This window comes from Heterocephalus glaber, unplaced genomic scaffold (genome assembly GCF_053883595.1).
Source record: "Heterocephalus glaber isolate CG9 unplaced genomic scaffold, H.glaber_assembly_v1.0 deba00000122, whole genome shotgun sequence".
In the NCBI taxonomy this organism is placed as follows: Eukaryota; Metazoa; Chordata; class Mammalia; order Rodentia; family Bathyergidae; genus Heterocephalus; species Heterocephalus glaber.
In genome coordinates this window covers 72948014-72974350 of record NW_028258138.1, presented here as the reverse complement: position 1 = coordinate 72974350, position 26337 = coordinate 72948014, and the positions used below count along the sequence as shown (strand labels likewise).

At 39.2% G+C, this 26337-nt stretch overlaps 1 protein-coding gene and 1 long non-coding RNA gene across 11 annotated transcripts in view; one reads left to right on the top strand and one right to left on the bottom strand.

Moving 5' to 3' along the window:
* Parp9 (poly(ADP-ribose) polymerase family member 9) overlaps positions 1–22103 on the top strand; it is a 134442-nt gene extending 112339 nt beyond the window's left edge. For 9 of the 10 annotated variants that reach the window (XM_087209315.1, XM_087209306.1, XM_087209303.1 and 6 more), the window contains 5 exons: positions 1630–1687; positions 5359–5742; positions 9400–9542; positions 11350–11524; positions 21024–22103. In XM_087209315.1, the coding sequence (XP_087065441.1) occupies positions 1630–1687; positions 5359–5742; positions 9400–9542; positions 11350–11524; positions 21024–21403 (1140 nt within the window). In that variant the 3' untranslated portion in view covers positions 21404–22103. The remainder of the gene's footprint in view (positions 1–1629; positions 1688–5358; positions 5743–9399; positions 9543–11349; positions 11525–21023) is intronic. The other variant, XM_087209325.1, reaches the window with a different exon arrangement.
* On the bottom strand, positions 18902–26300 carry LOC110347304 (uncharacterized). Its single transcript, XR_002391838.2, has 3 exons — positions 26033–26300; positions 22706–22816; positions 18902–22171 (listed from the first exon to the last, which is right to left on the bottom strand). It is a non-coding gene; the product is annotated as an uncharacterized LOC110347304 (long non-coding RNA).
* Between the last annotated feature and the right edge of the window lie 37 nt (positions 26301–26337).

The window sequence follows — 26337 nt, the reverse complement described above, 5'->3', positions numbered from 1 at the left end:
TGAAAGACATTATCAGATTCTTGCTGTTTGACTCTACTCTTCCAAGCTCCTTGAAGACCTGCTTGTTATCCACACATTCTTCAGTGTCATTGCTACTGATAAAGTTAGTTATCTTTCCTTCACATGAAAGCCTTGCCTAAATTTTTTCTACCCTTGTAATACATCCTGATGTTTTGTTTTGTTTTGTTTTGTTTTGTTTTGTGTTCTGGAGATGGGGTCTCACTATGTCGTTCAGGCTGGCCTTGAACTCATTATGTAGCCCAGGCTGGTCTTAAACTTGTGGCGATCCTCCAGCCCCAGCTTCCCAAATGCTGGGAGTACAGGCATGCGCCACTGTGCCCATACATCCTGACTTTTAAGATGACCTTCTGGATGGGCTGGGGATTTAGCTCAGTGGTTTCGTCACCTGCTGCACAAGCGTAAGGACCTGAGTTCGATCCCCGGTACCAAAAAAAAAAAAAAAGATGACCTTCTGGAGAAAGCTAATTTTTATCCATCATGTATGGCAGCTTTTATTAGTATATTTATCAGCAGATAATGTTACCTTGTTTGTTTTATTTCTTGGATGGGAGAGCAGGAAAGTATCCTATCATAACCTCTCTAGATAACAATATGGCAAGATCAAGGGCTTTTTGCTCTGGAAAACGCAGCTGCAAATACAATTTACGAAGAAAATATCTTATAAATTAAGAAACATCATTTTTAAAAGCTGAGATACAAAGCAATTTCTAGTCTTTACTCCAGTAATAACCATCTTTTGAATAAAATAATTACTGCCAATTGTATCAACTTTGAACAAGGAAGACACTTAGTGAGATGGTTCCAGATCATAGAGGAGATGACTTATTTCACATGGACACTATGTTAAGGGGTATGCGTGCAAATATGCACAACTCTTTTTCTATAGACTTTCATATAATAATAATTATAGTTATCGTATATGAATGAATGTAACATACCAGTTACAATTTTAAGTACTTTACAGGAATTAGCTCATATAAGGCAGATCATTTAAGCAATCTACAAAGTATGGTGAGCATATAATATTTAGAAATAAATGTTTATTTTTTAAAATTAAGCTATCTACAAAGTATGGTGAGCATATAATATTTAGAAATGTTTTTTTGTTTTGTTTTGTTTTTATAAATGTTTATTTTTAAAAATTAAGCTATCTACAAAGTATGATGAGCATATAATATTTAGAAATAAATGTTTATTTTATTAATTACAGGAGTATCTCCCATTATTTGTCTCAATGACATATCCACAGCTTTAATTCAGGCATAACATAATAGTGTCTGAAATAGCTGTTGAATGAAGGAATGAATGGATAATTATATTTTTCCTTGGAACATAGAGTCTTCTTTTTTAAGGCCAGATTCTGGTTTTCTTCCCATTTTCCCTGTAGTTGTTTCCCCTGCATGTTCTAATAGATTGTGGTGGTGCACTTGCTTTTCCCTAGGGCTTTCCTGGAGACTTCTTTAGATTTGTGACAGCGGGAATGGAGACTAACAGAGCAGATGAGGTCAAGGGTGGTATGTGCAGATGGAGAGAGAAAGAGAGATTGATTTTGGTTACAATGGTTATAACCCCTGCTTATGACTCTCTGCTCTGTTATGCTTATTGTAGGCTTTCAGTGCTGAAATGGCAAAGAAATCCAAGATGCTGAGTCTCAACAGTCATAGAGGTGAGTAAGAAGTTCACAGGCCTAGAAGTGGAGCCTCCTACCACAGGCTCATTCCATTTGATCATCTGAACTAATGCAGGAGAGAAGAATAAATAAGCCAAATGGTTCATTGTGCCTCTGCTAGGACACCAACCTCCTGACCATGATTCTGTTCTTGCTCAGTCTCATTTCATGATGTCACCAGAGAGAAACTAAATTGCAGTAGATAATCCATAATGTGGGTAGTTCATTCCTTCACAGATAGGGTCTATACTTTTTCTTCTAATAAAAAATTCTGTCCTCCCAAGCTGGTTAGCTAATCAGACACTGTTCCAAATATCTAAATGGAGTCACTCATTAGTAATTACAGAAAACACATCTCAGTAGTACGAGATACATGGGTTGTTAACTCAAACCTAAGTAATTGCTAGGATCATGATGGAAACTTTTAAGACACAGAGAAGAGGGGTATCGGTTCCACTTGTAGGGATTCTGATTCAGGAAATCTGGTTTATTCTAATGCAGTTTCTGTATGCCCCCTAGTCAGTTTTGTGGTTGAGCTAGATTTAGGATCACTGGGTTAAACCAATCCTGGCTGTTGGGGGCTGGCGAAGGGATAGCTTTGCTTCATAATTTCCTTCCTATAGTGGAGTTTGAGTGGACTGAGGTGGAATCTTCAGTGGCTCAGCAGTGCTGGCAGCAAAGAAGGGGAAACTTTAAGAGTTCTGGCCTAGGACTGTGTCTCTTATGAGCCTGTCTGTAAAGTGATGATAATAATAGTATTGTGAGGATAATTGGAGATTATGTATGTAAAGATATTCTATAAATTACAAAACATTAAACAAACACCAAGGCACAGATAATGAATGAGAATATGGACAAACTCCCCAGGAGTTTGAGGAGAGAGAGATTACTTTTGACAGAAAGGGAGTCAAGAATGGCTTCATAGACGAGAACAATTCTAAGTTGGGCTTTGAGGATAGCAGGATTTCTGGTGGCCAGCGGTATGCGTTTGTGGGGGCAGCACCCAAGGTAAAAAAAAATCCACTGAAGCAAACAAATGCAGGACATTTCTGGGGAACATTAAGGAATACAGAGTGGCTAGGTAAGAGGGGGAGTTTTGGGTGAACATACAGACACAGAGAAAAGGAACATACAAAGGTCTGCATGTCATTAATCTGAATCATAGGGCAAGCCTCATTATGTATAATAGTGATTCTTGAGGACATCTGTAAAAGAATTAGCATAGGACAGTAATTGACGTAATAATTGATGATGATCTCAAATATCAAGGAAAGGTTAAACTAGTTAAGAAGGCAGAGAAGGATGTTTTCATTGGAAATATTTAGGTAATAAATAGTTAAAATTAGGCCCAATGTTGTGGCACACAGCTGTGATCCCAGCACTTGGGAGGCTGAAGCCCACCTGGGCTACATAGTGAGACCCTGTCTAAACCAACAAATAAATAGTTAAAATTAAATGTGTTTTGGTGCCAGAAGAGCATCCTTTAGTGATCTGAACAATTTCTCTAGAAGAACAATTCTTCTTTTAATAATGACGGATTAATTAAGTACCACTATGCGTTATTTTTATTTTCTCCCAAAAGTAAGTATAAGCTCCCTGGAATAACAAGGGTTGATTTTTGTTTTTTCTTTTGGTACCGGGGATCAAACTTGGGACCTTGCGCTTGCAAGGCAGGCAGCAGAACCACTGAGCTAAATCCCCAGCCCTAGTGTTTAAAATCCAGAAAAGTATGCCTGTAATTAAAATATCCCTGCCACTTTTTACTCTTGTGTAAAACACTGGCTTTTATTTTCACTCAGAGGAAGTTCTGTCTAGTTCTGTCTTAGTGCTTTTTCATAGCTCCTGGAGCCACCTAATTACCAGGAGAAAGTTGCTGATTACCCTATTGTCCCAGCATCACTACTGGGAGGCAGAACTCTGTAAACACTGGAATCAGATGCCCACACCTCCTAGCTTTGTGGCCACCACTAATTTGTCCTATACACACGGGCAAGTTATTTAATGACTCTGAGTCTTAACCAATTCTTCTCATTTGTAAGATAGTAGTAATAGTACTTACAGAGTTTAAATAATACTTGTAGGCCCTTGGAATAATGCCTACAACAAAGTCAGTGCTCAACTTACTTTTCTTCCTTGAAATATGTGTCTGAGATTATGTTTCTGAGATTCATCCATGTAAAGCTCTTTTCTTTTCACTACTATTGTACTCCATCATTGAAGGACAGTAATTACTCCAGTTGTGCTGTTGCTGATCAGAATGAAAAGGGCTGGGAGTTTAGCTCAGTGGTGCCTCACCTGCCTGGCAAGTGCAAGGTCCTGAGTTCAATTCCTGGTAGCAGAAAAAAAAGAATGTGAACATTCTTGTATTCTTCTGATACAAGTGCAAAAGTTTCTTTAAATAATATAGTGATTGTTCCAGTTTTATATCTGTTGTGAATATAGGAGTTTCAGTTACTCTGCATCCTTCCCATATTATTACACGTAGGAATTTTTGCCATCCTAGTGGGTGATTTTTTTATTTATCTGATTGCTAATAAAGATAAGCCCCTTGTCGTATAACTATGATCAATTTGTGTTTCCTTCTCTGCGAAAGGAAAGACTGGCAACTGGTGACTGGTTTCTTTCTTTTCTTAACAATTCAAGGCAATTCTTTACATGTCCTAGGTATTGCATCACTTATTGATTCCCCCTCAACTAGTCCATTGTCCTTTTTTTTGCAAATCTCAGATTCAAATCCATTACAATTTCAGTTTCGGAGTTTCATCAGTGATTCTCTCCTCTACTTCTTGTGGAAGGTAGATCTGGATGGCTAAAAGGAGGTCCCCTGTCCTTTTCTGCTGGGATATAAGCATCAAATGCTTGTTGTGGAAATGGTGAAGGGTGCTTCCCAGCTCCACCCTTAAACCGCAGGAGGTCTGTATGTCCTGTCACACACAGATAAGGTATAGTAAGGAATCCTGTTTAGTGCAATTATAGATATTTCTTTCTTTCAGTATAGTTTGCTAATTTTCTAACTTCCCAATGATAAAAGTGTTATTTATATAATCAGAAATTCATGATTGGTTTAAAAAAATTTTTTACTCGTTAAGGTCTTTGGCTTTCAGAGATGTTTAACTTTAAACATAGTAGTAGCAATAGGTTAAGGAAAATCACATTCCCAGTTTACAAGGTAAACACATCTGTGAATTGACAAATGCCACACAACAGAGGCCAAATATGATAAAACCAACCCCTTCACAAGCTAAATTCTGTGTTCCCAAGGAGGCTATAAATTATACATGTAGACTGCCTTTATATCCAATGCCTCTTTTAGAGATAGGTATTTAGAGACTGGGTGTTTTTTTTTAGAGATAGGTATTTAATTGGAGCTGCTACTGTTGACAATGATGGCAGTATCCTTGAGTGCTTTGTTCTGCATCATTTAAAATCTACCAACATCCAGACACAGTGCTGCATGACTGTAACCATAGCACTCTGGGAGGCTGAAGCAGGAGGATCACAAGTTCAAGCCCAGCCTGGGGAACTTAGTGACTCAGCAAAACCCTGTCTCAATAAATAAAAAAGGCTGGGGGTGTAGCTCAGTGTGAAGGGCCTAGGTTCAACCCCTAGTCCTGCAAACAAACAAACCAACCCTAGCCTGCCATGGTTGCTTATAATAATTGTTTTAGTCCCCCACCAGTGGACCAGAGAAGACCAAAGAGAAAATGGGCTTAAAGATGGATCCCCTGGAGTCAATCTTATGGGATTCAACCTGGAAGAGATGCATGAGGCTGAAGCATGGATCCAAAAGATCCTGACCTCCCAGGACCACCACATCATTGAGAATAATCACATTCTGTACCTTGGGAAAAAGGAACATGAATTTTTGTCTGACCTCCAAACAACCACAAGTGTCTGCATCTCAGAAGTTATCAGCCTGGAAAAGGCAAAATTGGAGATTAAAGGAGCTCAGACTGACTGCATTGAGGTGGTTCTGAAGATTGAACGTATGCTGTGTGAAGTTCAGGAGGAAATTGTAAGAAAAAAGGAGCAAGGTTTTAAGAACTTGTCAGGTGCGTAGCTTCTGGTTAACTTAGGAAGTCAGCTCTCCCCACTGTGCTTCTTTGGGTGTGAGTGTGCTTGTACCTGTGTGGATAAGAGATAGACTGGGAGAGGAAAGAGCAAGCCATTCTACTTCCATGTTAGGTCATAAGCTTTGTGAGCCATTTTTAGGCTCTCTTTCTATCATCTGAGTTATTTATTAACAATAAAACACACACAGAGGGAGGGGGAGGAGGGGGAGGGGAGGGGAAAGGTGGGGAGAGAGGAACACCTGGGTTGCCTTAGAGGCTATTATATGGAAAGCCTAGAGTAAAGCCTAAGCCCAAGCCATGGGGGGAAAGTACACCCCTAATTCTGCAAAGTGAGCATTCAAATATAGACACATTCCGCTTGATTATTTCTTTCATCGAGTTTTATTATATTTATTTGAGGCATCAATAGGAGACCCAAGTAAAATTTCTTACTTTGAGCCTTGTCATCAACAAAAGTATTCATTGGTACTGTAGGGTACACTTAAGTATCTCCTGTTCATTTGTGGCTAGATTCATCAGGATAACCAGAAATTTGGGTTCTGGAAGATCTTTGCAGCAGAGCCCTAGAGCCAACCAGGAAATTATACCATTTAAAATGCCATCTTGGGAAACAGGATTATTTCACTCATTCAACTATTGTGTACTGTACCCATGATATGTGCCAAGCATTGTGCTAGGTAATAGGGATAAACAAGGTGGACATTGTCTTTGTTCAAATTCTAATTGGGAAAACTAACAGGCAAGCAAGCAGGTGAGTTATGATGGTGGAAATTGAAAGCAATCTGGAAGCATTGAAGAGAAGCACCTCACCCAGAACTGGGAGGTCAGAGGAAGGCTTCTCACAGGAGGTTCCCTAAACAGAGAACTGAGTAATAAATAGGGTAATAAGTAGTAATAAGTAATAAGTCTCTAGAAATAAGGTTATTAGCAGAGCCTAGGTTATATAAGACCTTATAAACTTCATGAAAGCACTCATAGTCTTCCTAAGCAAATGAAAAACCATTGAGGATTTTAAGAAAAGATCAAATGTGTTTAGTAAGTTCTCTGGTTGTAATGGATTTAGAATGGAGTTAGAAGAGGTTCAAAAACTCAGATGCAGCAGGGGAAGGGTGAAAAATAAGAACCAAGAGAGATTATGTAAAGGTGCAAATTTCTAATGATGAATGTCATTATATTGTATACCTAAAATGTACCAATGATTAGAATGAATAATTGATAATGCAAAATAGGAAGAAAAGGTCCAAAGGGGAAGGGGTAGTGGGAGGGGCAGGGGAAAGGAAAGAAGGGAAAGGAAAAATGATGAGAAAGGGAAACAATGGAGACAAAGTCTTTGTAAATAGGGAAGGGTGGAGGGGGTGAAGGGAAGGCTAGGAATGGGGAAAAAATAAGAAACAAGATGCATCATGTAAAAGTACAAGATCCCAATGAGAAATGTAAAGGTGTTGTATACCTAAAATGTACCAATAAAAGAAGTTAAAAAAAACAACTCAGATGCAGAATTTCATAGGACCTTTTATTTTCATGTGTCTGTAAAAATAAGTCAGGAATGCTGGGTGTGGTGGTACATACCTGTAGTCCCAGCACTCAGGAGGCTGAGGCAGGAGGATTTCCAGGAGTTTGAGGCCAGCCTGGGATACACAGTGAGTTCAAAGCCAGGCTAAACTACATAGTGAGACCCTGTCTCCAAAAAAAAAAAAAAAAAGGTCTGGAAGAAATGATCAAAGTGAGTGCAAGTTTGCAATACATGTTGTGTTCACATTTCACAGAAAACTCAGTGACTAAAAAATGGATAAAAATATTATACAAGCATGACAACCAAGATTATGATTTCAACTTAGTTTCTGAAAGATAATAAATGTAGTTATTTAAACTGACACTGGTTTTAGTTCAGGAGAACAGAAGACAAAGAAACACTGATCTATAAAGCTTGTGGCATTACTTTAACTGCATTCATAAGGTTGACCCACTATTTCAGCAACTGGCAATTAGAGTGAAGGTAAGTCCTTTGTTCCACTGCAAGATGGCATTTTTGGGGTAAAGGGGTATCTGGGATTGAACTTGGGACCTTGCACTTGTGAGGGAGGCGCCGGAACCACTGAGCTAAGTCACAGGCCCTAAGATGACATTTTTGCTGGGGATGTAGTTCAGTGGTAGAGCACTTATCTAGCATGTGCAAAGTCCTAGATTTGATCCCTAGCACTGAAAAAAAATAGCATTTTTGAGTAAGCATTTAGCAAGTACATTATTTCACAGCAGTGTTTCAGAGGTTCATGCAAACTGACTCATTTAAATTTAGAGTATTAACAAAATGGATAATTTTGAAATGCTGTTAATATAGGGAACGTCAAATATTCATCAGAACAATAAAAGTTCAAGAAAAATAGAAGTTAGGTCTCACCCTCTTTTATGCTATTCTTTTTTTATCCTTCTTGGTGAGCACCACTGACCGCAGAAGTTCGTGGACCTTTTGGTCCCCAGTGCCCACTCCAGGGCCTGGCATGTAGAAAGAACTTGATAAATGTTTGTTGAACTCAAGTAAACTTAACTCTAATATTATACCTTATAAATGTGAACTCTTGGTCTCCAAATTTAATTTATAGTCTTCCTGTGAAGTTTTCTGGCTTTGGTGCTCCTCTGCTATGGGAGTTTTCTCCTTCTTGCTTTCTTCTATTTACAACTCAGACCTTTAGAGAAGGGGCCTTTTGTGGTTAAATTGAGCCCTTTCAATTAGATAATGTACTGGGGATGGGGTCATTTTAGTGTATTTGGTTTTAAGCTAAATTAAAAACAAACTGAAGCAAGCTTTTTTGGGGGGATTTCTATTTCTCCACCTGTATCTGTCCAGTAAAAAACTTGCTTGAACAAAACCAGGTCATCCACTGAATTTTATAAAGGAGAGAAGGAAGGAAGGAAAGAATAGGGGAAAGGAAGGAAGGGGAAAGGAAGGAAAGAAGGCCACCATAGATTCTTAGTCTCCGAAATTTGTTCCTCTTGCTTGGGTCTTACATGAATGATACATGTTCCTAGTACTGTACTTTGCCTTGTCTCTGTACAGAAAGCACTGATGAAAGCCAATTTTATGATTTTAGGTCTTCACTTAGGCTTTGAGGTATTGGGCAAGTTACTTACTTTCTCTGAATTTCAATTTTGTTATTTATGAAATTGGGTCAACTATATCGGTGGTGCTTTGATGATCAAATGAAGTATAAATGTGAACTCTGAAAGTTTTACCATATCATATAAATGTCCTATTGTTTTCCATCATTCCTTCATGTTTTCTTGTACCTGTCTCTTTTTGGCTGAGAGTCATCCTGGTGAGAAAGAACAAACATTTCCTGTAACACAATCATATTGCCATTAGAGCACTTGTTGTAGTGCAAGGATTATACACAATGCTTTTTTTCTCTTATCCCCCCAGCCTCATGATCAAGATCATCCGTGGACAAATGGTCTGTCCTCCAATTTACCCTGTGACTTCTGGTTGTACTGTAGCTCTCCTTGCAAGTCTTGAACAGCATGAGGCATATACTTTAAAATGGCCAACTCTTTCTCCAAATTTCTAGAAACTGTTTTCTTTTAAAACTTCTTTCTGTTTACAGAGCATTGAGACAAAAGTTTTGTGTTACTCATTTTTAGGACAATGGACTGATCAGCAAGGAAAACCCCAAGATGAAGTGAAGGAAGTGAAGATCCTGTTTCTGCGATTCCCAGTGCTTTTAACACAAGAACTTGAGGAGCAAAAGAAACAGTTTGAAAAACATGGTTTGCTGGTTATAAAGGTATACCTAATTATGGAGGGGACTGGCTCGTCTTGCTACTAATTAACTTGGTTCTGGAGCCAAAAGACACCTGCAAATGACTCTAAGCTAGCTGCCCAGTGACCTGGGATCCTACGGGGAAGTCAAGGAAGGGAAAGAAGGGCAGGAGCAGAGTTGGAATCAGGAAGAAGAAATCACGTTAGGACATAGAGAAGCCAGATTTAAGATCCGGAAACCAGTCATCTGCTCACGTTTGAGTAATACAAAAGAAAATGAAATAGTGTTTATCACAGTGTATTGTAATTGGTTACCTATTTTTACTTCTTACTAAACCATGAGCTTTAATCACTTAACCTATTACCATCACTTGGGCCAGTGTCATTTCAACCAGTCAATTCTTGTTTGTAAGAGATACACTTGTATGTCTGTTTATTTGTTTTAAATCGACTATCTTTTGCATATTTTTTATTTAGAATGTTGTGTTCATCTTTGGTATTTGTTTCTAGTGAAATTTAATAACAAGTTCTGGTTATCTTCTTTTACTAATTCGTGTTTATTTTATTTGTGAAAAATAACCTATAATTTTGTGCTACAATCTATAAAAACTCATAATGTAAGTACATTAGATATAATTTCTATTCTTCTCCAGAACTCAGTGAAATTCTTTAACAATATAAAATGGACATGTTTGGAACACTGAGACTGATAGGAAGGAAGTGCTAAAAGATCTGCAAAAGAAAAAACTGAAAAAAGAGAGAAATGTTAGCATATTAGAGAAGAAAAGTCTGTGTTATGAAATGGAAAGAAAAGACATCTTATTGTCAACTATTCATGATACAGAAATGACAGAACTTGAAAGAAGAAATGAAACTAAAAAAATTCCAACAGTGGTCAATGATTGTAATAATTCTATGGGTGGTGCTGACAGAGTTGACCAACATCTAACAAGCTATCCTATAATCATAAAGCGAGGAAAAATAGTATTATAAAGTATTATGCACCTTCTGGACTAAACAATATAGAACTCATTTGTTATCGATTCCAAACAAGGTTCAGAAAGTCATTTACAATTTAGATTAGGTCTAGTAGACCAAATAATTGAAAAATATGGAATAGCAAAATGCCAACATTTAGTAGGTAGACATTTTATTGAAATTATACCACTCACAGAAAAAAAGGAAGTCAAAACAGCAGTGTAAAATGTGTTGTTCAAAAACAATAATGCAAAAAGAACTTGTAAAGAGACTAGATTCTCCTGTCCAGACTGCAACATTGCATTGTGTATTGGATGTTTTTTAAGATATACTATACACAGAAAAATTATTGAATAAAATTGACATTTGTATATTTTGTTATATTATTTTATAAAAATTAACAAAAAATACACAATTTTTGCTCACCTTGTATTTATTTATTTTTTGGTACCAGGGATTGAACTTGAGACCTTGTACTTGCAAGGCAGGCGGTGGAACCACTGAGCTAAATCCGCGGCCCACATCTTGTATTTAAATAATTGGATCACTAAGTTGTTAAGAGAGCAGACACTATTGCTGACCATTTCATTGTTAGTGCTTGGTACATCATGATTGCTCAGTGAATTTTAATTAAATGAATCTATTGAAGAAACAGCAGAGAATTCTGAAGAGATAGAAGTCAAACAATGAGAAGATTAGGGGCAGGAGAGAATCTTATGCAACTTTATATGAAAAACAAATTATATGTAAAGTAGTAAGCATAGAAGCACCCTTGTTTTTTAAGCAGTAAAAGAGGCAGTTTAAATCACTGTTTTCCAGTCTCTTTTTGAGTTTTTCTTTTCCTTGGGTTATAGGTGGAGAAGATAGAAAACATGGTTCTTACGGCTGCCTTCCAAAGAAAGAAGAAAATGATGGAAGGGAGAACACACAGGGAGCCTGTGAGCCGCAGGCTGTTTCAGCAAGTCCCACGTCAGTTCTGCAACGCGGTATGCAGAGTCGGTTTCCAGAGATTGTACTCTGTGCCCTGCGGTAGGTGTCAGCCCCTCATCCTCAGGGCTACTCGTGTGGGAATTGGCAAGCAGACATCAGCAGATGGCTCACCAGTAAAAGCATTCATCCTGTGGGGAGGGGAATCATTTGCCACTGGGATTTAGAGGTAAAGTTTTTTGGAAAGGGTTGTATTTTAGACTTTTCCTTCACATCTGTTGTTGATGATGGATTTTACGTTGATGAAGGTATAAGCGGTAGGCTCTACAGTTCACTATTATTTGTTTTTTCCTCATTTCTGTTTCTGTGTCTTATCAGAAGAGAGCACCTTGGGGCTTTTTTTTTTTTTTTTTTGGCTTACTAATCTCAAAATTATTGTCAACACTACTGAGCTATCCTCAGCCCTGAATTAAAAGGACATTTCCCAAAATTTAAGAAAATTGGTCTTTTCTTTTTTACCCTCTATGTCTTGTAGCCTACTAGTGAGTGAATTAGATATGGTAGGTGAAGCAAGTAACATCTTAAGATTCTTCTCAACCGGTGGAGTTTTAGGCGTAGCTTCCATGTCTCTCTTCAATTATATAAAATTAATGAGACATTTAATTGCCATATGGTACCCTTTCCTCTTCAGTCATCATTGAAAAATTCTGGCTTTAGATCTCTCCTGAGGAGGCTAAGAACTTTAGCAATAATCACAGGGGAACCTAGCAGTGCAGCTTCATTTCACCCGATCCATTAAATAGTGGCTCTTGATCTTTATCTTTCAAACATGCAGTATGACCTTTGCTATGGAGTCAGTTCTAACAGTCTTGGTTTCTAGAAAGCAACAGGTCTGGATTCATCTTTTCTTTGTCCCAGAGAGAACATAGTCATTACCAGGGGTAAAAATTGAACATAGACTACTCTCGAGAGGTAAAAATAAATGAATTACCATTACAAAGAAATCTGAGTGCAACCAAAGATAGGATGATCAGTATGTTCCTTTCATTGCCAAAGTCTTAAATCTACAACTTTCATTTGCTTCTTCATTAGCTTCTGTAGTTATTTTCACTAAGATCATCAGTATCTTCCTGTTTTCTTAATCAGGTGAGTACCCGCTTTTTAGTCCTGTGCCCAACATTGCTAATTTTCTACCTAACATCTATACACATCTTTCCTCCCAGAACATCTATGATATACACCACCCTCCCAAAGAAGACAGTCCCAATGTCTTATCTAGGCTCATCATCAGCCTCAAGTCTAGGCAGTTCTCTCTAAAAGGTTAAAGGCGGGCTGGGGATTTAGCTCAGTGGTTTCGCTGCCTGCTGTGCAAGCGCGAGGACCCGAGCTCGATCCCCGGTACCAAAAAAAAAAAAAGGATTAAAGGCAAGGAATTACCCCCAAATACTCATTAGATAATGATATCAGAAGGAACAAGAAATGTGCAGTGAAAATTTCCATTTTGAAAGGGAAGAGAGGGTATGGTAGTGCATGCCTTTAAATCCTAACATTCTGGGAGGCCAAGGCATGAGGATCGAAAATTCAAGCCCAGCCTGGGCAAATTGGCAAGACCCTGCCTCAAAAATAGGGTTGGGGATGTAGCTCAGTGCAAAGGCCTTAAATTCAATCCCAAGTACCACAAACACACATGCAATAGTCACTGGCCCACATTACTTATCATGTGTGACTAGTCAAGAGTAGTAAGGACTCCTATTCTGGGAGAGGAGTAAAACCTTTATATTTGCATTCTGGAAGAATATTCCTTATGTGTTGTAGGCCCACTATCTACCAGGGGACCATGGATTGCATCCCAGGCTATCACATGCTCAGGCTGGTACAGCCAGGTTTGTGATTTCTTCATCAATATGGTTCCTTTAAAAACTCAGGGGCGGGGACTTAGCTCAGTGGTTCCGCCACCTCACAAGAGCAAGGTCCCAAGTTCGATCCCTGGTACAAAATAAAAATCCCAAAAAACCGCAGGCATGAGGCCTACTCACTTCTGGTCAACTTTACATCCTTAAACTCAGCCAAAGATCTTGTTTCCATATAGCCTTTAAGCCTCAAGAATTTCATCTTTTTCCTTTGGGCCTCTTTGCTCTTGCCTACCTGCAAACTCCCTTAGCTTAACAGCAATTGCTTAGGAGCAATTCAGATAGTACATTTCATGGGGAGACACTACCTGTAAAGTCACCTGTGCCAAGGGACTCATCTCTGTGGCATGGAGAGAACTCAGAACTGATGGTGCTAAGCAAGCCTCAGAGATGCTAATCTCACTGCCATAGATGCTATTGTCATGTGGAGTACAAATCTCCTGGCTTTTTCAGACTTGCAGTATTCTAAATAATAGGACTTTCAGTTAATTTAGATGGCCAGCCACAGGCAAGGGGCTTCAGTTAGCAAAGCTTGCCTCCTTCCTTTCTTTTTCTCTCTTTCTTTCTTTCATTTATTCTATGCTTGCCTTCTAGCCAGTTCTATCCTGAGTTCATCTCTTTTTTTTTTTTTTTTTTGGTACCGGGGATCGAACTTGGTTCCTTGCACTTGCGAGGCAGGTGGCAGAACCACTGAGCGAAATCCCCGGCCCCTGAGTTCATCTCTTGCTTGTAGGATTTCAGTGAATGAAGCAAGGAGTCTACACACTTGCAATTCCATTATTGTGCTTATTCATTCATTCCATAATTACTTTTTTAATTTTAAATTTTTATTAGTCATGTTTGCAGTACATAGTGATCACGTTCATTGTGGGGAATTGGTACATGTACACATAGAATTCAATTCTTTTTATTCCCTTTTCTCTCTACCTCCCTGTTTTAAAATATTTTGGCCACCTTCATTTATTTATTTTTTTCAGCATCATTTACTTTATATGTCCTTATCAAGTTAATTATCATAAATACAGATTAACAGCCAGACTAACAGGCCCAAACCATCTAAAACATGTAAGACAATTATACTAAATCAAGGTACACTTTTAGATACATTATCAATGCTAGATTACAGTAACTTTTTTTCTCTTTACCACTGTCTGTCTTTTACATTGCAATTTATTTATTCTCCTATAAGAGAAACCATTTGATTTTTAAACTTGTGTGTGTTCACATAACATTATGGTCTCAATGTGTATCCATTTTCCTACAAGGGGGTTCCTACCAGTGACTCAAGTTTATCTTTCTTTATGCAGAGCAGTTCTCCATTGTGTATAAATACCATGTTTTCTTTATCCATTCATCTGTTGATGAATATATAGGCCACTTCCAATATTTAGCTATTATGAATTGTGCTGCTATAAACACGGGTATGCATACATCACTGTGATATGATGTCTTTTAACTCTGGGGAAGATACCTAGAAAGGAAATAGCTGGGCTAAATAGAACTTATAATTAAAGTTTTATGAAGAATCTCCACACTGATTTCCACAGTGGTTATACTCCCAACAATGAAGAAGTGTTCCTTTTTTCTCCATAGCCTCACCAGCATTTTTATTGGTTGATTTCTTTCTTTTCTTTTTTTTTTTTTGTGGTACCAGGAATCGAACTCAGGACCTTGCACTTGCAAAGCAGGTGTGATGCCACTGAGCTAAATCCCTGGCCCTATTGGTTGATTTCTTGATGATAGCCATTCTTTCTGGAATAAGATGGAATCTCGGTGTTGTTTTAATTTGCGTTTTTCAAGTGGCCAGTAGTGTTGAACATTTTTTTCATGTATTTATTGGCAGTTTGTACTTCTTTATCTAAGAAGTGTCTGTTTATTTCAGATGCCCATTTTTGATTCAGTCTTTAAATTTGGAGGGGGCCTGATTTTTTTAGTTCTTTGTATATACCAGATATTAATCCTTTGAGGTGTAGCTAACAAAAGGTTTTCCCCATTCTGTAGGTTGTCTCTTCACTCTGTTGCTGGTTTCCTTTGCTGTGCAGAAGCTTTTTAATTTGATATGATTTCTTTTGTTGATTCTTGGTATTATTTCTTGCGCAACCAGGGTTGTATTCAGATTGCTTCTCGGCGTTTTGGCTAAGATCAAGTGCAGGTTTGTAGTCAGGAAGTCTTTGCCTATACCTATGCCTTCAAGAGTTGTAGGGCCAGGGATTTAGCTCAGTGGTTCCAGCACCTGCCTTGTAAGTGCAAGGTCCTTAGTTCGATCCCTGGTACCAAAAAAAAAAAAAAAAAAAGAGTTGTAGCTTATTGTATCTTCCAGGAGATTAAGTGCTTGTATTTTAATGTTTATATCTTTGATCTACTTTGATTTTAGTTTGTGCATGGTGCAAGATATGAGTCTAGGTTCAGTCTTAGGCATGTGTGTAACCAGTTTTTCCAGCACCATTTCTTAAAGAGGCTATCCTGGCAAAGCATGGTGGTACATGCCTGCAATCCCAGAACTAATGAGGCTGAGGCAGGAGGATCACATCAAGTTCAAGGCCATCCTGGGCTACATTGTGAATTCAAGGCCAGCCTGAACTACATATGGAGACCGTCTCCAAAAACAAGAAAAAAAAATTTTAAAGAAGCTCCAGTGACACTGGTTATTCATGTTTTTTATTGTTCTGTTTAGCTTATGTAGTGTTTTATTAGTGTCTTCTGAAAGCTCCTGGATCATTTTGGTTATTACTTCCATTATCTGTTCTTTTTTTTTTTTTTTTTTTTTTTTTGTACCGGGGATTGAACTCAGGACCTTGTGCTTTCAAGGCAGGCGAGGCAGGCTCTGGAACCACTGAGCTAAATCCCCGGCCCCATTTTCTGTTAATTATATCTTCTGTGATCCTGCTGAGTACCTCTTTGTTCTGTTTTCTAACCTCCTCCATTACCCTTTCAAGTAATTTGGGTGTGTGTCTTATATTCTGCTCTTTTGTGCCCCTGCATTGGCTTTGGGGGAGCTGGGAATTTGGGGAAGTATTTTGTTGCCTTGACTTCTCATGTTTCTATTGCCTGTTTGTTTTGGTTTGCTTTTTATGCTGAGGTTTGTGGATGTTTATAATGTAAAGACATTGCGGCTATTATAAAGATCTCTTTAGTTGCTTTTCTGTGATGTACTTTGGGCACAGCTAACTATAATCCTTTGTGTCAGCCCCAACATCTGACACCTTGGTTAATTTGGGAAGGGAGGTTGCAGTGTAATTAGCCCAATATCTGAGTTCTCTGGGAATGTACTCTAGTATTGCTAATGTCACTAAGGTAATCTGAGTATTGGCTTACAGAGAAAGAGTGATATTTATGGGACTGTGGTAATATCAAGCAAATCAGCTACAGTAGCATTGTCCAAGACAAGTTGCATATTAACACACCATAAGCACCAATTATGTTCCACCCCTAACTGTAGAGAAGAAATCCACAATTATGCTGTAAAAACTAAGGTACTGACTTAAAGATAATATGTACTAAACGCAAAAGGTGTATTTCTGCTAATGGTGGAAAAGAATTCAACAGTAATTTTATAGAGTTAACTAACTATCAGATGATTAACAAAGCTTAATAGTTATACTATTAGAGATATGGAGTTTGGGATTGGGAGAATGCAAGGGAAAAGAACTGAAACCTTAAAGTATGAGACTATGAAAAGGAAGAGAGAAAAGCGGTACAAAGGATCCTGTTGGGGAGTAGAAGGGTCTTTACAGAGTTAGATAAAGGTAAAAGAAAAACACCAATGACAAATAGAAGATAAAAGAAAAAGAGGGCGAAAAAAAGAAATCATGTAGGGAGTAAAAATAAGGGAGAAAGAATTAAAGGGAGAAAAATTTAAAGAGGAAAAATAAAGAGAAAAATAAAGAAAAAGAGATAAGCAAGGAAGAAGGACAAAAGAAAATTCTCCAATCTCCTGTAAACTGTTGAAAAAGAAAGGAGGAAAGGAAAGAAGAAAAAACAAAACTAAAAACAATTCACGAATTCACAAAAATAAAAACAAAAAAATAATAAAAAAACAGAAACAACCACAAAAATCCAAAACCAAAACAAACAAACAAAAATTTATCTGTGATTTTCTTCCAGGGTCTACAATTTTAAGGTAATGTCCAAATCAAGATGTGTTCCTGCTCACACTGGTAGATAAAGAAGGCAGTCAGACCCCAGATCTGCGCTCGGTGCAGGCACCAACAGGCAGCAGGATCTGGGCAGGGCCTGTGACTGTCAAATCCAGAGCAACTTGGACTGAGCCTGGCCTCTGGCTGTGGGGGCAGGGCCTGTGTCCTTTAGCTTCTTTTTTTGGTACTGGGAATTGAGCTCAGGCCCTGAGTCCTTTAGTCCTTTAGCTTAAATCTGTCAGGGGGTTTCCTTCCGGCCTGACTGTGGCTTCCCCATCTCTGCTGTCTACCATGGCTGTCTCTCACCCAATCATTTGGGAGTGTAACACTGGGAGCCCTGTATTGAAGCTGTGCTGTGGCTGAGTCCCCAGTCAGACTATCAGCCCTTCCCCAGAATGGCGTCTGACCAAGCACTCTCTCCAGGGAATATGGCACGTGCTTGGACTGGAGTCACTCACCAGCTGTTGCCTGTTGAAGGACTCTTGTGGGGACAGACCCTGCTGCAGCTCACAGAAACCGCTTGTCTGTTCCACCACTGTGTTTTTCCCTGAACTCTCTGGAGTCCTCAGCTTTTACTTAGTCTTTGTAGATTTAGTCTCTCATGTGAACCTTGCACCTGGGGGCCGGGGAGAAAGTGCAGATTGTCTCCTCCCTTCTCCATGTTGTGTTCTGTCTCTTCAGTTTCTCTGTAGGTTTTAGTTTTCTGTCAGACCTCTCCTGGTTGCGAGGGATCTCCCCCCCTCCCCGCCGCCGCCTCTCTCTCTCTCCTTCCCCAAGTTATTATTTTCCAGTGTCTGGACTGTGAATCTTGGAGAGGCAGAGCTGTTGCTTACCTCTCCACCATTTTCTTGGAAGTCCCTTGCAGTTATTTATTAAGCACATTCTATAAATCAGGGCTTATGCTAGGGGTGCAAAAAAATACACCAGTAAACAAAAACCACAGAGTTCTTGGCTTTATAATTTAAAATCTTGTGTACCCATTTGTTCCCATGCTTTATTTATTATTTGAGACAAGGTCTCACTGTGTAGTTCAGGCTGGCCTCGAAATTGAAGCGATCCCGAGTGCTGGGATTACAGGTGTGCACCACCACGCCTGGATCTCATGCTTTAAAGGTGGTGCTTTCCTGAGTTCCAAAGGAAATATACTTTCTTTTTCCTCCACCATGTCCCCTTGGGTGATTATATATATATTCCCTTGGCCTCAATTCTAATGATGACGACCTACAAATCCCTAACTCTAAACCCTTCTTTCCTGATGTGCAGGGCCATATATCTTACTTTGTCTTTGGGACATCTTTACCTAAATGTACCATAGGCACCTCACCCTGATGTCTTTTCTTGGTTATGCTTTTACTTAAGAAATATATTCTGTTTTCTGATTCTAATACCCTTACCATCTACCTACCTGGTCTCCCAAGGCTAAACTATTATCATCCTTCATTCTTCCCTTTGCTTTTTTTTTTTTTTTTTTTTTTCAGACAGGGTCTCACTGATTCACTAAGTTGCCCAGGCTGGGCTCCAACTTGCAATGCCCATGCCTCAGCCACATACAGTGCTGGGATTATAGAGTTCTGTCTCTGCACTCAGCTGCTTCACCCTTATATCTATGTAGTTACCTGGATCTAGTTATTCAGTCTCATAAAGATCAGCCCAGTTTTGTTGTTTCATATATATGCTGCTAAAATGAGCATTCCCACCTTTGTTCATACTCCTTTAGTTTATCTTCCCTTGGGCTTATACTATTACCAGATCCTTTCTTTGCCTCAAAACACACCCCCATCTAATGTACACTTTACTACCAGAACTATCATTACCTGTTCTGGAGCCTTCCCCAGCATTGCTATTTTCCACTCAGTACCAGGCTGAATGAGAGATTGCTCGAAGAAGTCAGGCAATGGTCCCTTCAGTACTGGGTATTCCCTCCACATGGGGGATTTCTACTCTGCATATGCTGACTCTCAGGGTCCTTTTGAGCAGTGGAGCAGTTAAACAAGGCCCTTTGCAAAGTTCTCCAGACCTGTTACATCTTCTCTGATTCTTCCTTCCATTAGCTGGAGAGAGCTTTTATTTGTCTTGCAGTGAGAAAACTGCTCTAGAGTATTTTATATTATTCTTTCCTCTGTTGTTAAAACTCCATGCTATGAATCCTTTAGGTTTATACCAGGCGTGGTGGTGCACACCTGTAATCCTAGCACTCTGGAGGCTCAGGCAGGAGGATTGCTGTGAGTTTGAGGCCAGCCTGGGCTACATACTGAGTTCAAGTCCAGCCTGAAATACATAGTGAGACTTTAACTCAAAAAAACAAAACAAAGCAACGTAACATATGTAGCCCAGACTGGCCTTGAACTCCCTGCACTCCTCTTGGCTCAGGCATCCAGAGTGCTGGGATTACAGGTATACAACACCAGGCCAGCTAAACTTGTCTTTTTTGCCCAGGAGACAATAAGTGACAAGAACTCAATGTAAGGAGGGAAGGAGGAATAAAGTTCAAGAAGAAACTCTTGAGAAAGAAAAATCTTTGATTTTTTATCTCGAAATATTACCTTGCCGTAGAGATACCTTTGAGAAGTTTGAAAATAATCATTTTTTAATCTCTAGACCGGCACTGTTCAGTGTAGTATCTGCTGGCCACATGGGATTATTTGGGACTCATCTAAATTGAGATTTACAATACATATAAAATACATACCATATTTCAGACCTACTACAAAAGAATGTAAAATATTTCTATAATAATTTTATATTGATTAAAATGTTGAGATGTGAGAACATTTTGAATCTTATGGGTTAAATAAAAAATTAATTTTATCTGTTTCTTTTTAAATGTGGCTACTAGAAAATTTTAGATTACTTATGTAGCTTATATTGCGTTTCTACTTATCAGTGCTGCTCTGTAGCCTAAAGTGGTATTGTTAAGTGTAGAAAAAGAGTAAGGGAGGGAAGGAAAGAAGGAATGAAAATACAGCCTCAAAGAAGTTTTAATTTTTTTTCTCTCTGAGGTTATTATTTTCAGCACACAGGGTTGAACCCAGGCCCTTGTGTATGCTAAGCACGCATTCTACTACTGAGCTACACTCCCAACCGTTCTAAGTGATGTTAATTAAGACATGGTTTTGAACTGGGATTACTTGGAGGCTCACAGTGAGGTCCTTAAATGCAGGTGTCAGTAGTAATTTGTTTCAAGGGAAAAACTTTGGGTGTCTTGGCTACAGACACAGGGACTTGGGACTGAGAGGAAGGGATTATTTGGAGAATTAGAGACAGAGCATACAATACATATTAGTACCTGTCTTAGTTACTTTACTTGGAGCTGAAGCAAAATACTGGATACCCAAAGTTGAAAGAGGAAAGGTTTATTTCTGCTTACAGTTGTAGAGGTTTCAGTCCATAGTTAGTTGGCTCCAAGGCAGGGTAGCATGGCAGAGGGGTGTCACAGAGGATAATTCTGTCCATGGCTAGGCCAGAGACAGTGAAGCAGCAAGCCTGCTTTCTTTCTGTCCTTTTATATTCCATATTATTGGTCAGATAATAATAATCTTTTTTTTCTTTTATTAGACCCAAAATATGGAGCTGGCATATACTTCACCAGGAACCTCAAAAACCTAGCAGACAAGGCCAAGAAAACACCTGCCACCGATAAGCTGATCTATGTGTTTGAGGCTGATGTACTCACAGGCTCCTTCTGCCAGGGTCATCAATTAAATATTGTCCCTCTACCACTGAGTCCTGGAGCCATAGATGGTCATGATAGTATGGTTGACAATATGTACAGCCCTGAAACCTTTGTTATTTTTAGTGGCACACAGGCTATGCCCCAGTATTTGTGGATATGCACCCAGGATCATGAACAGTCACAGGATTATTCATCAGGACCAGTGATGTTCTCTTCACAGCAGCCTTGGGGGAAATTCTCAAGAAGCAGCTCTGTTGACTAATCTTGACATCATTTTAATGACTCACATGACCTTGGTTTAGGGGAAATAACTAAATCATAACCACCAGTGACTCAAAGAGTGGTCTGAACATTGCAAATGAGTCGTCCATTTGGATTGATTGGATTATTGGAAGGACCAGCAATGTAGTAGGATCTTAGTGCTTTCACCTTTGTCTTTATTTCTTGGGGCTAGGGTAGAAAGACACCAACCAAAACACTCTTGAGACTGTTCCTTTTCCTTGTCATTATTCTTTCATCTCTTTTACCTTAGGTAATAGCAAAAATTTTACATGCAATAAAGAGATTTTTCCAGAATATAATCCAAACCATTGATTTTCTAAAATGATGATATAAAATATGACAGCAGAATGATTTTAGATTTTCTAGAGAATTTTATAAAGTGCTTTAAATATCAAAATAAATCACCTTTGAGTAACTGGCTCTGAAAAATTATGTGCAAAATGAAAGAATCTGAAGTGGAAGAACATCAAAAGGCCAGTATTCCAGTTTGGATACAGCCATCTTAAGCAATGCTCCTCAGGCACCATGAAGCCAAGGTAGTAATTCACCAAATAGTTATTGATCATGAGAAACATTTCACTCACTTTCTGGGTACTAGAGATATGATACTGGATAAGGCAAGTATCATCACAGAGCTTTTAATCTGAATAATCTGAAAGGCAGATACAGCAACTTAAGAAGTATTGGGGCTGGGGATTTAGCTCAGTGTGGCTCCGGCGCCTACTGCACAAGGTCCCGAGTTCAATCCCTGGTACCAAAAAAAAAAAAAGAAGAAGTATGATTAGGTATATAATAAAAGGAGAATTACAGATTCTTTGGAAAAAGTTAAGAGGGAGCAGGATAAATTAATCAGGAATTGGGAAGAAGCCTCCAAAAGGCTTCAAGCTGAGATCATTGGAAGTGTGTTAGGCAGAGAAAACAGCTCTGATAAAGGGTGAATACAATATGATTTGGCTCAAATTTGATTCCAAGGTACTATTTGTAACTTTCAAATCCTATTTCCTGTACTTCCAAATCTCCTGACCTCATACCCTCAACCTCTTGAACCTTTCTACTTGTCTTACCTTAACCTGCACTCTCCTTGAAAGAAGCATGCTTATTCTCTCATATGGTGTTGCCCTTGGATCTGAGCAACGGGGCTTCTACTTTGGAACACTAGTTTGAAAGATCCTTTCACATGGGACCCATGCTTGAGTCCCATCCCTACCCTCCTCTGGCTGTACCAATCACAACTAGGCGATGAGTCCACAAGGCAAAGAGGAACAGATCCTGTGCTACTCACCTGTAAGCCACCTAGTAAGTACCCAGGACTGCCAAATTTCTTGAAACAGCTGAGTCCACTTTCAGTGCTTGATTGCATCTTTCTTTGGTCTCTCCTGCATTATGCCATATTCTGCATTAAGAATGGCCAAGGGAGGGCGGGGGATTTAGCTCAGTGGTGCCACCGCCTGCCTCCCAAGCGGAAGGTCCCGAGTTTGATCCCCCGGTACCAAAAAAAATAAATAAATAAAAAGGCCAAGGGAGGGGAATGTAGCTCAGAAGTAGAGCACTTGCTTAGCATGCAGAAGACCCTGGGTTCAATCTCCAGCACCACTACAACAAAAACAACAAAAAAGCCAAGGGATGATTTCTTGCAGGAATGGGGGGCTGAGGTTCCACATGCACACATATGAGGTCTGTGGTACCAAGCTGAGAGTGAGAGAATGGAATCTTTTTCTTTCTTTTTTCTTTCTTCCCAAATAATATAATATAGGTAATATCTGTTTACTTAGTTGTATTTACATTCTTTTAAAAATTCTTATATTTATGTGTTTTAAGAAGGTACAATAAGGGGGCTGGGGATTTAGCTCAGTGGTGCCACCGCCTGGCTCGAAAGTGCAAGGTCCTGAGTTGGATCCCCATACCAAGAAAAAAAAAAAGAATATAGAATAATATGGCCTATAAAACTTAAATATGCCATAAAATTAAAATAAATTGTTTTACAGAGGATAGAAACATTATCTTTTGTTTTGTTTTGTTTTTTGGTACCAGGGATCAAACTTAGGACCATGCGCTTGCAAGGCAGGCACTGTTCCACTGAGCTAAATCCCCAGCCCTAGAAACATTGTTTTTAAATTGTCGTATTTTTCTTACATCTTTTATTTGCTTAATTGGTATTTCTATGAATTATTACCAGGTGCTACTTTTAACTGGTCTTATTGCTATTGTTAATAGCATGTATGTAGCAGAAAAGAAATATAATAGAATATATAATTTCAAGTAAATATTCTTCATATTTTTATATTGAAATAATAACATATATGCAATGTATATTATTTATTTCCACACCTAGTAGGCAAAAATTTAAAAATCAGACATTTCCAAATGTTAGGAAGATACATAAAAAGGAGAACCTTATACACCATGGAACATAAAAGTTGGTACAACACTTTTTTTTTTTTTAATTTTTTCCTACATTGTAGGTTGTCTCTTAGCTCTGTTGGTAGTTTCTCTTGCAGTGCGGAAGCTTTTTTTTTTTTTTTGGTACTGGGGATTGAACTCAGGTCCTTGCACTTGCAAGGCAGGCAACAGAACCACTGAGCTAAATCCCCGGCAACACTTTGTAAAATAATCCAGCAATACCTAGTTTAGTTTTCTATTGCTGTGTAACAAATTACCACAGACCTCAAGGCTGAAAACACATTGATTATTTCACAGTTTTTCTGAGCCAACAGTTGCACCGCTTAGCTGGCTCCTCTGTTTAGTTTAACCAAGCTGTAGTGAAGCATAAGTCAGGCTGTCTTCTCATTTGGAGGCTTGATTGTGGATGAATCTACTTTCATACTCTCAGGTTGTTGGTGGAATCCATTTCCTTGTGGTTGTATGACTGAGGACCCTGGCTTCTTACTGGCTCTCACCTAGGTTCCTAGAGGCCATCTATGGTTCCCTGCCATCTTATCACATGGCAGTTTAAAACACAACAGCTTGCTTCTTCAGGGTCAGCAGGAGAGTCTCTAGCTCTAGTCTTCTAAGACAAAGTCTTATATAATAAAATGTCATCATGGGAGTGACATCTCATTGTCCATGCTATTTCTATTGGCTAAAAGTCAGGGATCCCATCCATACTCAAGATGTGAGGATTACACAGGGGTACTGCAAAAGGCATAGATCATGGGGACTATTTTAGCATTCTGCCTACCACATCTAATGACATTAAAGATGCAACACCCTAGGATATGGCAGTTTCCCTGTACACAGTATAGGGGTACAAGACTATGAATAACAACATTGATTGTGATAGAAAAATATTGTTCTGTAATTTTAAATTTCTCAATGTATAGACAGCTTATAGAACACCACATATGGCATAATAACATTTTTGTAAAGGTAACATAAGTAGGAATTATGCTTCCAGCAATGGCCTACTGCAGTTATTCTGGACCAACTCTTCTATATTAACTGGAGAAAATATTAAAAACATTAATGCACTGCAGAGGTAACAGGCAGTGGGAATTTGTGGATGTAAGATGTGGAAGAAAAGAGAAGCCATGAGAAGTGAGCCTGACATCTGTCATCACTTTTCCAAACCTGTGGTGATTGCTCAATCTAAAAGCAGTGGCTAAAAAAACTAAGCAGAGCTTTTGGCTGTCTCTTGGAGCTGAGAAGACCCTGCCAAAGAGGTCAGACCTACTAAAACCCTGAGAGCTTTGACTGAGACCTTCAAGGATTCTGCCTTAGGTAGGAGTTGGGGCAAACTGTAACAAACTTGCGTTCACAAGTCCATCTCTGAATACTTAATACCGGTTCATGATCAGAATAAGGTGATCTGTCCTCAGCCTAGCTATGGTCAGCCATACATGCCCCTAAGTCTCCCCCATAAAACACCTTCCCTTTCTCCAGCCCTCCTGCTGAAACTCAACTCTGATTCTCATAACCATACCATCAGTGGGAGAGAGGAAGGAAGAGATAAGGGACAATGGAGGGAGAAAGGAAGAGGGGGGAGGAAGGAAGAAAATGAACATTGTATAGCCTAGAATTCAATTAGTATGGCCCTTTTCCCCTCCCTCACACTTATAAATGTATTACAGCAATTTATATTTATAACTAGGACTTGAACCCGGGGCCCCCGCACTAAACTGCATCCCCAGTCCTTTATCTTGAGACAGGGACTCTCCCTAAGTTGCTAGGTTTCCAGACTGGGCTCAAAGCTTGTGATTGCCCTGCTTTAGCCTTCCTTAGCCAAAGTGCTGGGACTATAGGTATGCACCACCACACACGATGATCCCATCTTTCACCTTGTTTCTTGGGATGTTTTGTTTTGGTAAACCAAGTCACGTGAGATTTTTCTATTGGCGACTTCTGCTTGACTGATTCCAGTTTTTGGTTTGTTGAACCCATTACTTCATTTATTCCCTCAAAAGAATTCCATACAATTTGCCCCAATTTTTCGTTTGAGAGTACTTACTGAGAGGAAAGCAAGTATTTGTGTTAAAAATTAATTTCTTAATGACTTTATGGTACTTATAAATTGTCAGGCAAAGAGGATGGGTAATAATTAAAAAGAGAATACCTAGAAGCTTCCTGAAAACAGGCTGCATGTGAACCCTCTGAGGTGAAGCGCTGTACTTACTTCTGTAATACTCCCTCCGCCTTCAATCATCCGCCAATCAGTAAACTTGTACAGTACTGGGTACCTACTATGTGAAAGGGTAGATACAGAGACCGCAGGGGGGTCGGTTCGCCCTGGAATAGCCTAGTAGAGGCAGGTTGGAAGACAGAACTTTCCCGGCCTTTTCCAATAATTGCGAACCTCCTCCTCAGCGGGATTCTCTCCCCTCTTGGCTGTCGCGCGCAATCTGCGAGTTCCAGTCCAAAGATAGACTACATTTTCCGGCAGCCTCTGCGGCAGGCGGTGAAGGGGCGTGCGCATGCGCG